Raw genomic sequence first — 14,683 nt, forward strand, 5'->3', positions numbered from 1 at the left:
GTCCCTTCAAGGTAGTAGATGGAGTTTAATTGGTTTTATGTAGACACAGTAGAATAAACAAGAAATAGAAGCCCTTTTATTTATTAAAAGCTTATGCGAAACTTTGACAGAAAGGGAATAAGAGATTTTTGGTATTTAATCAATGTGTTTTAGATACACAAATGAAATCAATTGTTTTCTTCTCATATGTAGAATAGTTTCATCCTAATTGAAATGATATCCTGTGTGCAGGAGGAAGTACTCCGGATTTAGAGAAACACAGGCACATAGGAAAATATCTGCCTAAGCTTACCCCTGATGTAATTTCTTGGAGTTTTTATCTGGAAACTGTTTTATCTGACCCTTTACACTTTGAACCAACCCAGTTTATGATCTATCTTGAATGTCTAAAGAAAAGAAAAGACTGAACTAGGATGACTAGCTGCTGTCTACTTTTGCTGCCTTCAGTTTTGTTTTGTTTTAGAGTGCTGATTTTTGTTTTTGAATGGGGTGTCACAGAAATTTATGGTTCATAGTGAAAAATTCATGTTCTCCTCTATAGTTAACATCATTAATCAGGAATAGATAGTCCCCGGCATGGATTACTGATGGTTTTGCTTCTCTTCTACCTCCCGCTGTCTGATGTTTGGAATTCAAGCATTTTATTGCGCATTAAAACCCACACCAGAGATGTTGAGGCACGTGGTGAAGATCAATTCTTTTTCTCTCTCTTCTTACCTTATTTATTTATTTATTTATTTATTTTGCTTGTTACAAGCTGCATTAAGAGAACTACGGAGGCTCTGAGTGTTGTGATAAACGAGGTTCTAGACACAGTTCTGAATTTTATTTATCACTCCCTGTCCTCTATGACTATAACTAAACTAGGATTCAGACACAGGCTGGTTTTCTAGTTGTCTGGTGGTACACTGTGGTAATGGCTTTTTACACCAAACCCTTATGGAAGTTTTCGGTTGGTTTTTTAGATCTCAGATTTTTTTTTTAAACAAGAACTTTTATGTAATGGGATTGTGAACTGTCGCATTCCAAAAGTATCATATTGTCATGTTGTCACCATTCCGACTGCTGTCAATCTGCAGATGTGTGTTGAGCACCTCTGCGAGCAAGGCATCATCAACAGAAAGAGATATATACATAAGCAAAGAGACAGACTCCTTTCCTGTGCATTGCATTGTCAAATATAGCATGCAATCCTGGCTTGCAATCTGTGCGATCACTTTCCTTTACCTCACATAACAGAAGGGCACAGCTTTTAATACGATGAGCATTGAACGAGGTGCCATCAGTGGCATGTGGTGGGAACACTTGTATTTTGAACTGTACAATATGTCCTCGCTCCTCTCTGGTAACACCCTGATTTTAAGGGAAATATACATTGGAGGCTCCCCCAAGGAGTATTCAGTTCCTCCCTAATATTTTTCACCCATATTGCCCCACCTACTGCAGCAGGATAGATAGGCATCAAGGTAAGAGATCTCAGAAAAGCTGCTCTTACCCCCATGGTGACTCTTTGACATTCTTGTTCACAGAAATGATAGCAGACCAATGTATCCTCTTCAGTAAACTTACACACCAAGGCAACAATCATCAACATTGGTCTATGACTCTTGAAAGGTGCACAGGCTAGCTTCAAAAGATGTGTGTGGCAAGCACTACGTTTTAAAAATGTACTGTTTTATTTTTATTCGCAGTGTAGGAGGGAGTAGACAGCTGGTAGGGGGAGGACGCCCACTGGTTTTCTCCAGTGAGTGGTGTGTGATTGTGAGGAGAGGCTGGGTGTAAGTTTCACGCAATCAAACCTTCAAATGGAGAAATGAAGGCCTCTTTGGTACCAGCTGGCTGCCTACTTACAACTATTTTGCTAAATAAACAAACAAACCTCTTAAGTTCATTATTGGTATTCTTTTCACCTTTGCTACTAGATGCGAAACGCTAGGCACTGCCCCCCCACCCCCAACCCTATCTTGGGAAATGTTGGTTCTTTAAGAAATACTGAAATACTACTCTGGGAACATAAGACTACAAAATGACTTTTTTTTTTTTTTTTTTTTTTTTCCCCAAGGCCCGGATTTATTTTTGGGTTGTTGCATTGGAAATAATACAGATAATTTAGATGAGGGAGTTAGACTAGTATCTTTTCTAAGATTCTAGGAATCTCTCCCCAACTGGTAGATCATAACCATGTCTGTGAATTTTAGCTGTCATCTAGGGGAGCGGTTTAAAATAGTTCGTTGAGGATAAAGCCATTTAATATATAGACCAGTTCCTGAAACTGTAGCTCTCCAACATCATCGGGATTCCCTACTTCCGACAGACACTACACAAACCACGGGCTTGTCTCCCATTTCCCCAGGGTGTCTAACAGTATGTGGCCATGGCACAGCCCCACTCATGCAACTGTAGCCAGACACCGAGCACACTAAAAGGGAGAAGAGGCCCTATCTATCTATGTGTAAATACACAGACATCGTTTTACCCAGCACACATAACTTTTGGAGGGCCACACCTGCTGGGAACGTTGTAAAGCTATGGAATTCAGAATGATGACATCGCTTTTGCATTCTTTTTGATTCCAGCTCTGTTTAACCTCATCCCTGTGGGTCTTCGAGTGGTGGCTATCCAAGGAGTTCAAACCAAGCTGTATTTGGCAATGAACAGCGAGGGATACCTATACACCTCGGTAAGCCTTTCGCGGTGCTCCTGCTTTGAGCATCGGGTTTCATCCGACGTGAAATAAAACATGTTGTGTATGTGTTATTGCAGATTTCTGTGATGAGGAAGAATGTTTTTGATGGAAAGATCTCATTTGAAAGGACAAATCAACTTCCAGGGAAAGTTCTGTCTATTGCTAGTTAATCACTTGAGGCTAACATTTTTGGTATAAAATCAAAGATCCACTAAACTTTTTTTTGCGCATATGATGACATTTGGGTTATTAGTTTACATAGCATATCATAGAATGTTCTGTCTTGCTGTCCTGCTTGGCAATTCAGTATATATGTATCCATGTTTCCTCCTAAAGAAACGAAGGAGACCTCTTCCTCAAATGAACTCTAGGACATGAAAGACGGTTCTGCAACTATCTCTGTTCCTTATCTTCCATTCAACTAGGTCACATTTGCTGTCTCTACCCTTTTTCCTTCAGGCACATTTCAACCTCTCCCTGTGTGCAAATTCCTGCTTTTCCCAGGAAATATGTAAACAACGTAGACAACAATTCAGTTAGGAATGCAAGGCCAAACTAGAAAGCTTTTTAAAACTATGTTTCACATTTAAATACAGGCAGAAACAGTACAGTTCTCAGAGCGAGGATTTCATTCTTACCGGTAGACCTAGTTCCCGATTACAGGAGACCACTTAATCTAGGAATACTTTGTAATCTTCATTTCAAGTTGCACATATTTTCAGAAGAGGGTAGGATGTTTAAAATGGAGAGAACTGCTTTTCAGACTTCCTACTAGATAACCTTCACGGAGGCTATTACCATGGCTGGAGAAACTTGGTCCCCAGTCGGCCTGAGTGGTTAATCTATAAATACTTGTGCTCTTGCCTGTTCCCTGAATTTATTGCAAAGCCAGGTGTGTAGAGAGACTGTTGACAAACGTGTCATAGCCCCGGTTTTGAGAGGCCAGGCTGGGAAAGAGGTGGGAGAAGACGCAGACCACAGAGGGCCCATTCATTTGGCAAACCAGCTAGTCCATTTCACGTCACCATAGACGATCCGTCACCAGCAGAACCCTGGTCACTGTCCGCTTCTTATTAGGCCATGGCAGTGGTCTTGTTGAATAAATGCGGGGGCTTTATGATTTTTACAAAGGCAAAATTTGGATTTATCACTATATTCGTGAAATCTGTCACTCATTAATACATTGCTCTTATTATAAAGGATAGGAAAGAGGATTTGTTCTTCAGATCTGTGAGTTAAGGTAAGAGAATGTAATAATGTAGGATTTTAATTAACCTCATTTAGATCCACAGACTGCCTCAACAGGGCCAGATACAAAGGTAGGTGTTTAATGAAAGAAATGCTTGTTTTCTGAAACCACTGTGCAGGCATGGGAGGGAATGGAATATACGAAGCGTACTTTCGAGAAGGTGAATACCAGACGGGACAGAAGCTTATCACTAGGAAGTAATTACTGGTCAAGAATCCAGAAGGTTGAATGTTTTTAAATCTTGCAACAATAATTTTAATTTTGGCAATAACTTTTAGAGTGAGGAAAAAGTCATGTTAAGTAATATGTCAGGTGTCGCCACTCAAGAAAATGAGGGCATTTGGTATTACATTTAAGGAACTGATGTCAAAAATTTACAGCCTACTGTTCGAATTGACCATCATTTTGGCAAGTAGGTAAATGCCAACATGAGCTCATTTCTAAAGAAGACTTCCCAGGAGGAATCAGCATTGTAGATCCATGGGCTTCCTTTCTCTCTGTGATGGGCAAGCTGAGAGCGAAATGTGGGACACTTTGTATGCATTTCCCATTAAAGGAAAAGGAACCTTAAGTGAGCATTTTTCATTAAAGGAAAAGGAACCTTAAGTGAGCATTTCCTATTAAGGAAAAGAAACTGTGTTTTCATTAAGGAGGAAGAATGTCTGATTGACATCATTGAACCCTGGAGTTCACATAGGGAAAAAGATCCAGCAAAGAGTCTGAATTTTCTCCAGGATAGATTTTCTACTTCTTACTACTCCTCCTGGGTCGTGGTTTGGAGTCCCTTCCCCATGCTGATCACCCATTTCGTTATCATTTCAAGTATGGTGCCCAGATGCCATCAGGATAGAATCTGTCTTAGTAATATCTGCATCTTGTGTCGTTGTGACCAAAAAGTGACAGGAAATATTATGCCTCATCAAAAGAGAGAGGATCACACTGCTCTTACATGAAACCATGGCAGTTCTACCGCTGAAACATTGTAGGCAGCTCTGTTAAGTGCGAAGTAGCAAAGAGAAAATGGGTTTGGTTGGTGACCTAAGGAGGAAGCAAAAATAAGGAAGTGAGGACTACTGACATGGGCAAGTAAAAAGAAAAAAAATCTATTAGGACTTTACTGAAAATCGTCTTGGTGAGGAATGACTAAGGGCTGCCTTAGGGCATTGGCCGTGGCATTGGCCAAAGGGACATGTACTCTTGAGCTGTTTCAGAGGTAGAATCATCAGGATTTGGTGGCCGACTGGATTTGGAGAGAACGCAGGACCCCCGTGAGTGGTCCAACATGTAGGCTCGCCACTCACTACACACAGACGGCAGTGAAGGAGCTGCAGTACAGACGCTTTTTAAAATGTGCACAATGGCGGGTTATGCAGGGGCCTGGGGGGAGAGGGAGAATCTTACCTCTGGCAACTGGTCTGATGGTGAAGCTGTTAACCATGACGGAGAGTAAAGAAGAAAGCAGACCCGGGAAGGAAGGTACCCGAGTGGAGCTTGCTATAGATCCTTGAAAATGTGAACGTGGAGATGGAGAAAGATGTGAACTAGGGATACAGTGTGGGAGCTTCTGCATGTAGGTGGCGGTTGCTGGCGTGGAAATAGTCGAGAGAATATGTAGCACAGGAAGAGACGAGCATTTGTCAAATAATATTAGGGAATGCCATTGCGCAAGTGCCGGCAGCAGCAGCAGAGCTAATAGAGGCAGATCGCACGAGAGAGAGTTTTCAGAAGAGCGCGCAATGTCAAATACTTCGGAGAAAATAAGTCACACAAGAACTAGGACTCTATCATAGGAAGGTCTTCAGTGATCTTGACAAGAGCACTTTCAGCGGAGTCATGGAGACAGAAGCCAGACTGTAGTGGGTGACTTGAGGAGGGGGAATGGGGAGGGGGAAGTAGAGGCGGTAGGTGTAACATTTCCAACAGGAGACACGTGAGTATTTAGAGGAGGACACAGGACTGAGGGACGAATGCTTTGGGGGTTATTTGGTTGAGACACTTGAATCTACTTATTAGGGGAAGGAAAAGAGCCAGTCGAGAGGAAGGAATTAAAAACATAGGAAATGGAGTCCAGAAGGAGTTGAAGAGACCGACGGACTTGAGTGTAAGTGAAAGGATTAGATTGACGTTGGTAAGCGGGAGCCCACTGCTACAACAGGAGCCAAAGAGATGAGGTCAGATGCAGATGGACATAGGTGTACGCAGCCGGCTGGTGATGGAGAAGAAAGTTGAGGGATTTCCAGCCAAATGCCCTGTGTATTCCCATGGAAGCAGACTGAGAGGTCACGGCTGAGAAACAGAGCCCCGGGGTGGCATGGGTGAAGATTTGAAACAGCTATTTTGGGAAAGGGGGTGTGGAAATGGTCTAATGACCAGGGCTGTGTCAACCACAGCACAGGAGCCCAATCCAGGCTATAACCTGTCTTTGTAAATAAAGTTTTATTAGAACACAGTCACACCCATTCATTTACTTGCGGTCTCGGACTGCTTTTATGCTACAACAGCAGAGCTGAATAGTTGCAACAGAGCCCTGAGGGCCTGTGAGGGCCCACAAAGGCAAAATTATTTACTATTTTAACCCTTTACCAAAAAAAGTTGGCTGACTTCTAGTCGGATAGCCAGTCTCAACTTAGCTACCTATTAGAATCACCTGGGGACCTTTAAAAAAATTCCAGTCTCCCTGCTACACTCAAACCAATTATATCAAACTATCTAAAGGGGGGGGGGTCTGTGCATGAATATTTTCTAAAACTGATGCTAATGGGTAGCTCGGGTTGAAAACCACTGATCTAGGGCCAAGGAAAATGATTGCTGAATAGCACTGAGAACCACCTCCGCCCCTACCATGAAGTCAGAAACCATGAACTCACATGCACTTTGTCCTTTATCTGAAATATCTGATGCTGATCATCTTACTCTGCTCTTGCAAACAAATTGACTTTATATTTCTGAAGGACTGTTTCTTGAGAGGAAGGAAAATGCTGACTCTCGGGAAAGCTCTCTTATTTTATTTCCTTGTATTTCTTTGTATACTTGGGAATTTCTGAATTTCTTTGAAATTCAGTTTTTCATTTTTTTAACATTTCTTCCCCCTCTTGTCCATTGCATAAAGAAACAATACCTCCATGTCATGATTGCTATAGAGATAGTAATTTATTTTCCATGATTAATCTCTGAATTCCTGCACTGCACCCTCCCCCCCCCTTTTTTTCTTGTTGCCACGGGGGACAGACTTGATGTAGGCTCAAGTGGCAGTGAGAAACCATCTGTGGCACAGAGAATCATAATTAGCCATTATTTCATAACATATTTACTTTTGTCGATGATAGAACTAAGGCTTACTGGAACTGTAAGGAAATTATTCATTATGCATCGAGAACTTTGTTCATACCTTGGGTTTTTCTTTACCAATAATGAGTTACACATAAGCTTTTGAGAGTTCCTCAAAACTTCTTAGTATAAATATTTAATAGCATAAAGCTGTTCATAATACATATTTCAGAACTGGTTGAAATAAATAAACATTAACTGCAGAAAATCAAGGCTCTTAAATGTGAAAATATTAATAACATCCTAGTACCTGTTTTAATAAAGGAGTAATAGCAGATACTAGAAACAGAATGAACTCACAGCTAAACCAAAAGCATTTTGCTTTGATTTTGGAATGTTCCAGAACTCAGTGGCAGTCTTTTTACCTGCCTAATCACTTAACCTCTCATCAACACTACTTTTCCGTTTCCAGAGTGCGTGGTGTTGCTTGAGTTGTGTCTGGGCTGGGGGCACTACCATGAAGACAAGTAGCAATCCTTTGACAAGTAAACCTTTTCCATCCACATGCTTCTAGAGAGGACTTACAGGAGTGATTTTACCATAGCAAATTAGATGCAAGATCAGAAAGTGGGTCTCTCTTGAGAGTCAGCTTGATGCCATGGGAATGAGGCAGCGTGTCTTACTGAACCCAGGGGCCCAGTCTATCTTGAAATCTGAAATGCGGGGGCAGATTTTGACTTCTCTACCGGATTATTTACACATACCTCAAAGTTACCAAGTTTCTTCTCCTATCACACATGTTAATTTTGACAATCCAATCAAGATGTTGTCTGATTTTCCACCGTATAGTTCTTGCTCTTTTTTTTTTTTCCTTTTGCAACTAGTAAACAATCCACGAGGAAATGCTTTGAGTAAATTCTGTGCTCCTAAAAACCAAGTTTTTAATGTTCTATTTTTAAGAACCCCAAACCTCTTTATTTTTATTTTTTTTAATTATATTAGTCACAAAACCTCTTTAGAAAAATAAGATAATTAGTCAAAAATTGGGGAAATGACTAATGATTTTTAGGTAAGCCATATAAAGTTTACCAACAGTTAAACTGAGGTTTTTCGCAAAGCAAGGAAGCATCATTAAAAGTAGGATCTTCTGGCAGCAGAGGATTTTCTGGGTTTAGCATTCTAGGCACTGGGCTTAAATAGACCGTGGTTTAATCGAAGGTTAGTTTACATCGTTTGAGTGAATTAAAGTGAGTTCTGATAAATGTTTTAACTTCAGACTGTGGGTGGGGGGTTAGTTTATGTTAAAAGGCCTCAGAAGCTCTGTACACTTAGCTTTCAAGGGCTTACTCTTTCAAGCGTACTCTTGTACACATTTGTTCTCTTTCTCAGATTTTAACATGTGACAATTTCAGGTCTCATTTTCAGTGATACGACTTCACAGCTCTAGCCAATGTTCTAATATAGGAAGGATGTTAAAGTTTAGATGAACTCCTCGATCAACTCAGTGTGACAAATATCCTCCTAGCCAACATTTGTAACATGGACAATGTTCGAGTTCTGTCAAATCTATAGATCAGCAAGTTCATATAATTTAGCTTCTTGGGTTACTGTCATAGAGGCTTATAAATTTAAATAGAATTAAAAGGAGGGCCCTGGTTTTAAATGTTAAAACTGTTTAGGGAAGGGGGATGGACCCCATTATAAAAGGAAATAGATTTAAAATAACCACAAACACTATTAATATCCAGTATGGAAGAACGTGATCATTATTAAATCAAAATTGATTTCTTGGATGGATTTTGCATATAACCAGTAGCCATCCTACATAACACCCCTACAAAACTAGTAGACACAAATTCTAACATCTCATTAAAACTTTAGCTAGTCTTTATGTACTTCAGTTAATTCACAAAGTATTGAATTTGATTTGTTTATGATAATATAAAGTTAGAAAAGGGTTGACTACAAAAACTTAGATTCCCAGTTTTGCTGCCCATATCTAACAGGCTTTTTTGTTTTTAGTGGCCATGGAATTAAACATTTTTTAAAAAAATTTTATTTATTTATTTGACAGACAGAGATCACAAGTAGAGAGGTGGGGAGGGGGTATGAGCAGGCTCCCTGCTGAGCAGAGAGCCCGATTGATCCCAGGACCCTGAGATCATGACCTGAGCCTAAGGTAGAGGCTTAACCCATCGTTTTAAAGAGGCTTTCAATTATTGTGTTGGTGCTGTTGAGGTCGAGGTCATTATATTTACTGTCCTGAAAAATAGACCGTATCTAGCTGTATTCATCTTTGATATTTCTTCAGAATACCAGTGAACCAGCATAATTTTCAAACCCAAAATACATTTCCCAAGTTACAGATTATTTCACATGTTCAGTTCTCTCTCCATTTCATGGAAGTTTTATTCAAATGTGAAAGAAAATCTGGCTTGGCAGGATTTGAATATGAAATTAGATAAATCTGATTGTTTGTACATTCACAGTCAAGTGCCTTCTCTTTATGGTCTCGATAAAAACATAGCCCAGATTGGTAAATTATTCAGGATGAAGGTATAGTTTCTTAGGTAGAAGAATGACTGAGGATGGTGCTTTCTCAGAAATCAAAGAAACAATAGTAGTTGTAGCTAAATAGAGTGAGACTGGCTCAATATTCTGTTTTTGAGGCCAAGTTGAAAAAATAATCCAAATGAGAGGTCATGGGGCACGTATTTAAAAGAGTATCTCTCGGCTTTAACTCAGAAGCTAAATTCATATTTGTAGGAAAAAAGCCAGTCTCTTGGAGCTAAAGAATAAAGTAATTGGCAGGAATGAGGAAGAAGAATTTTAGCAAGTAAAGCCAGATGTAGGGGGGTAATTCATGCGTGCACTTACGTACTTACGCACATACACAACACACATACACAAAGGCAAATGGAAGAAGCCAGTCTTATGTTCATTGCTCTTTTGCTATTATGGGACTAGTTATTTTGGAATTCCCAAAATAAATCTGCTTTAAATATATATATATATCCTACACTGAACATATAATACCTTTGGAGATTGCTCTAGCAACATATTTGGTAATGCTTACTAGCTTTATAGAAGCGAGCAAATAAGCCCTTTCAGCGACATTTGATGTAATTATCCAGTGAGTCTCATGTCTTGGAGCTGACAGTGCTTTTAGTCCCTCCCTTCTTATTTGTATAATTTTAGTCCACAATGTGGCAGAAACAAACAGCCCGTCAGGCCCTTTTTTCTTATCGTCCTTTCCATGAAAGTTGTGTCTTCAAATAGTTTACCTACTGGTCTTATACTCCGTAAGTAGTAACTGATTTTTCTCCACTGCCCCCTTAGTCATACAACAATGTGTAGCAAAAATTACCTTTTTAGTAAATATTCAACTAATTAATAAAGATGTATGTAAAAAAATAAAAACAAATCATACTATTTGTGTCAGGCCTTTTGAATGTGTAAAATAAGTGAAAGGGCCCAATTAGAACCTTTATGGATCCTCTGGAGTGTTACCATTTTCAGATTACCTAAGGAAGTGAATTACTCAGGGGCCCCTGGGTGGCTCGGTCAGTTAAGCGTCCGACTCTTGATCTGAACTCAGGTCATGATCTCAGGATCGTGAGTTCAAGCTCTGTTTTGGGCTCGGTGCTGGGTGTGCAGCCTACTTTTAAAAAAAAAGTGTGTTACTGATACACTAAAAAACTTGAAGGCAGCAGTACTGGTTTCAGTGGTTACCCCACTTAAAGGGAATTGTGACTTCCGAACAGGGAAACTTTAAATGAAAGCATTTCTCTGATCATTATAATAGCTTTAAGCAAGGTTAATAACTGGCAGCCCCTGACTAATACATTTAATATGTTTTGCCCAGGCTGAATGTGTGAATAGATAACACGTCTGTGCTAAAATTCTGATTAAGTTATTCATCAGATACTCTGATGCTAACTGCTTTTGACAGTCTGGAAGTTGAACTGCTGGGAAAGCCTCAATTGATTTCTTGGGTAGATTTTGCGTATAGCCAGTAGCTGTAAAATAGAATGCCCCTTTCCATAAGGGCCCCAGATGCGGATAGGAATTCTGGCTCAGCGTAGAGCAGGTATAGCCAGAATTAGAGGTCATGTCCATTTTTACCCAAGAACTAAATTCTTATAGATATTTGGAAATGTCAAATGTAAATAACAACCCCAAGGCATTAACAACTTAGACAATCATAAGACAGAGGATGAAAAAAGCTTAACAAGGGGAGGGCATGAATCATCCCACAATACTTTCATAATTGACGATGAGACACCAGAAAGTGACAGTGATCACTTTCAGATGAAATCGGGCGCGTTCAGGTCTATTGGCCGTAGACCAGTGATCACTTTCAGAAAAGGGATTCCAACTGGTAAAACTCCATTATATACAGCAAACACTGTAACATAAAAGCCTGTGCATAACAAATCCATTGTTCTCATCTGGCCACAAAATCAGCAAGGCTACAACAACAATAGTGTTTTGGTTGCTTGGCTAAAGAATTCTCTAAAATGTTGTATAAAGTATTCCCTGGTTCCTGTCCACGACATGACGATTCCCTGTAATACGAGTGCTCATGCAAGAACCTCTCTGCGGGCTGTTTGCCCCAAAGAAGATTGAAGTCGAGCTTCCAAGAGACCTGGGAGCCGAGACATTCTTTACTGTATCACAGTGTTTAAGGTAGAGATCTGAAAGCTGCCCCCCAACAGACACTTCTGGTCTCAGAAAGCCCCTTCGCACGTTTCAACTACCAGAGAACCAGAGGCATGAGATGGTCTAGGAGATTTGTCAGCCAATCAGTGACCAGCTATCTGGGGAACCTCCGTAAGGTACGAGTCTAGAATCTGGCCACAAACAGTGATCACATTGCTCTGTACGGTGGCTGGAGTTTACAGTCGTTTGTCCTACATTCAGAGTCCTGATTGTTAGTAGTTGATCTACCGCCGGAAGGATTGGCATAAACTCTTCCTCCCCAACTTCTGCAGCCTGGCAATGCTATTTTTAGTCCCGAACTCACTGTAAGAAAATGCCATCTAGGGAAACAATTTGAATGTCCTTGGGGATGGGGTGGGTTGAGGGTGCCTCCTGATGGAAATTTACCAGTTGTATTAAATAATATATATTTGCTATTTGGCACCACAGTCTTTAGCAGATCACATTAAGACTGTGTTTCTATGTCATGGGACAGTAACGTTGAATACGATGGGAAAATGGTTGTCGGTCATAACCAGAAATGCTGCAAGTTGGAGTGCTTTCAAAGTCTTGTAAACGTGTGGCTCCACTTGCATAACACGGGTGGGTTACAGGGGGTTCATCTAGCCAAAGCCTCGAGGTATGCCCGAGCCCCCTCCCATGTTTGGGCAATGCCACTGGGGAATCTTTCCCTCCAGTTTTCTACAGTGTCATCCTGCAGTGGTAGGCGGAGCGAAGAGAAACGATGCCGACCCGTAGACCCAGATACAACTTCTTGGAGCTATAATATGCAGGCTCTAGTCACACCTGCTATTTTGAGGAATACAAAGTACGTATTTCTCCAGAAGGGAATGAACGTTTCCTACCAGCGACTTTCATGATTGCTGAAGAAACGGAGTAAGGTTTTGATGCTACCCTCTCCTTTTGCTCTGAGATCCCTGTTACTCGTGTTACTTCTCTCTGATTAGATGGACGAATACAGGGGTGGTTAGCGCTAGAGACATTAGGTGGATCAAAAGAGCACATTTAGGAAAGCTGCTTATTACATTTGCGCTCCTCATATCCCTCCAACAAGAGACGCCACCCAGCCAACTCAGTGTTTCTTTGTTCTCTATTCCCAAATAAAAGTATGTGCTCAAACACAGTTCCGCCCCCAGTAGCTCTGTCAATAAATCAAAGCATTTGTATGCCACAAGGATATTTGAATCGTGCAATTCTTAAATTTCACGGAGCAGGCTCAAGAAACACTGGAACTGCTAGTGTCTCTGATCTAGGCATGAGACTTTATTTAAACGGATAATTAGCCTTGAGGGCAGAGCTCAACAGAACCGTGATGAGTGATTTTGCTCAGTACGTTTCTTTGCCCCGGACCTTGCTGTGATTTCCGTTCACACAGAGGCCTTGCAGAGCAGCATTTTAGTTTATGTGCTGTGGCATCTCTTTTGGTCTGCCTCCTCTCCAGATTTTGAGGTGCGGCTCTTTTCCCCGCCACAACTCATCATTTTACTTACCACCCGTCACTAACAGGATCTGTCTCGAACCTCTGAAACCTTCGCGAGACTTGCAGAGTTTCAACCTCAAGGGTGGTTTTTTGTTTGTTTGTTTGTTTGTTTTCCAATACCTCTAACACATTCTGGTGATGTTCATCAATTTGCATGGTTCTTGCTTTTGGAGGGGTGAGGGCGCCTCCATCTCTGGGGGCTCACCCCAGGTGTGGACACACAGAGACCGTCGTTTTATAAGCCGCTGGGTACCAGTGTTGCTTTGGTGTTGTGGCCCATCAAAACATGCAAAAGAGGAAGTGGACAGGAGAGGAATCCTAATCCTAATAGTAAAGAAGTGGAGGACTCCACGTGTGTTTGAAACAATTAGATTTAAGTCAGACCTTATTTTTATTTTTATTTTTATTTTTTTAGTGGTTGGGACACCTCTGCCTTGGCAGTGTTAGGGAGCCAAAATGAAAATGAAACGCAGTTTCTTCCCCAAGGTTATTGGTTCTGAGGTTCCGACTAGCCTCTAAGTGCTAGATTCTACCCTCAGGATTCAACAGTGTGGGAGCAAGTGGCCCAGGCACGTCGGTGGTAAAGATACACCACAAGATTGCAGACATTCAGTGAATCAGCAGACACGATCATCAGATGGCACATAGTTTCAGAAAGGTTTACCATCATGGCCCCTTTCCCCTCATTGGTGCTGATATTCCAACAAGAAGCTCTGCAAACAGGTTTTAAATGGTTTGATTACCTCCTTTAAAGGTCAGGCTTTCCTATTGTTTTATTTAGCATTTTCTGTCAGAATATTTGACAAAGGCTTTTTTTTATGGTAAATATAGAAGCATGTGTACAACAGCCTTTTTATGTGGTCAGTCTCCCACTTGGGAGAGGGAAGGATTTGCCATTTTTGTCAGAATAACTGTGAACTGCCTTCATTTCAAAATGGAACCATAGTGAGATTTGGATGGTGCAGTGGCAGGTTCTTGTGTAAAAACAAAAGCACGCTGATGGGCGCCTGGGTGGCTCAGTGGGTTAAGGCCTCTGCCTTCGGCTCAGGTCATGATCTCAGGGTCCTGGGTTCGAGTCCCGCATTGGGTTCTCTGCTTAGCAGGGAGCCTGCTTCCCCCTCTCTCTCTGCCTGCCTCTCTGCCTACTTGTGATCTCTGTCTGTCAAATAAATAAAAATCTAAAAAAAAAAAAAAAGGCATGCCGAAAGAAGACAGAAGACAGGCAGTTAGCTGGTTTGGACTTTTACTTTGCTTTAACTACCAATACTTAATTAGCTGT

At 41.0% G+C, this 14,683-nt stretch overlaps 1 protein-coding gene across 5 annotated transcripts in view; it reads left to right on the top strand.

Moving 5' to 3' along the window:
• The window catches only part of FGF13 (fibroblast growth factor 13), a 475,115-nt gene that overhangs the window by 414,453 nt on the left and 45,979 nt on the right, over nt 1-14,683 (top strand). For all 5 annotated transcript variants that reach the window (XM_082717579.1, XM_082717581.1, XM_082717580.1 and 2 more), the window contains one exon: nt 2,577-2,680. In XM_082717579.1, coding sequence (XP_082573705.1) covers nt 2,577-2,680 — 104 coding nt within the window. The remainder of the gene's footprint in view (nt 1-2,576; nt 2,681-14,683) is intronic.

The sequence above is a fragment of the Mustela nivalis genome (genome assembly GCF_964662115.1).
Source record: "Mustela nivalis genome assembly, chromosome: X".
Lineage (NCBI taxonomy): Eukaryota > Metazoa > Chordata > Mammalia > Carnivora > Mustelidae > Mustela > Mustela nivalis.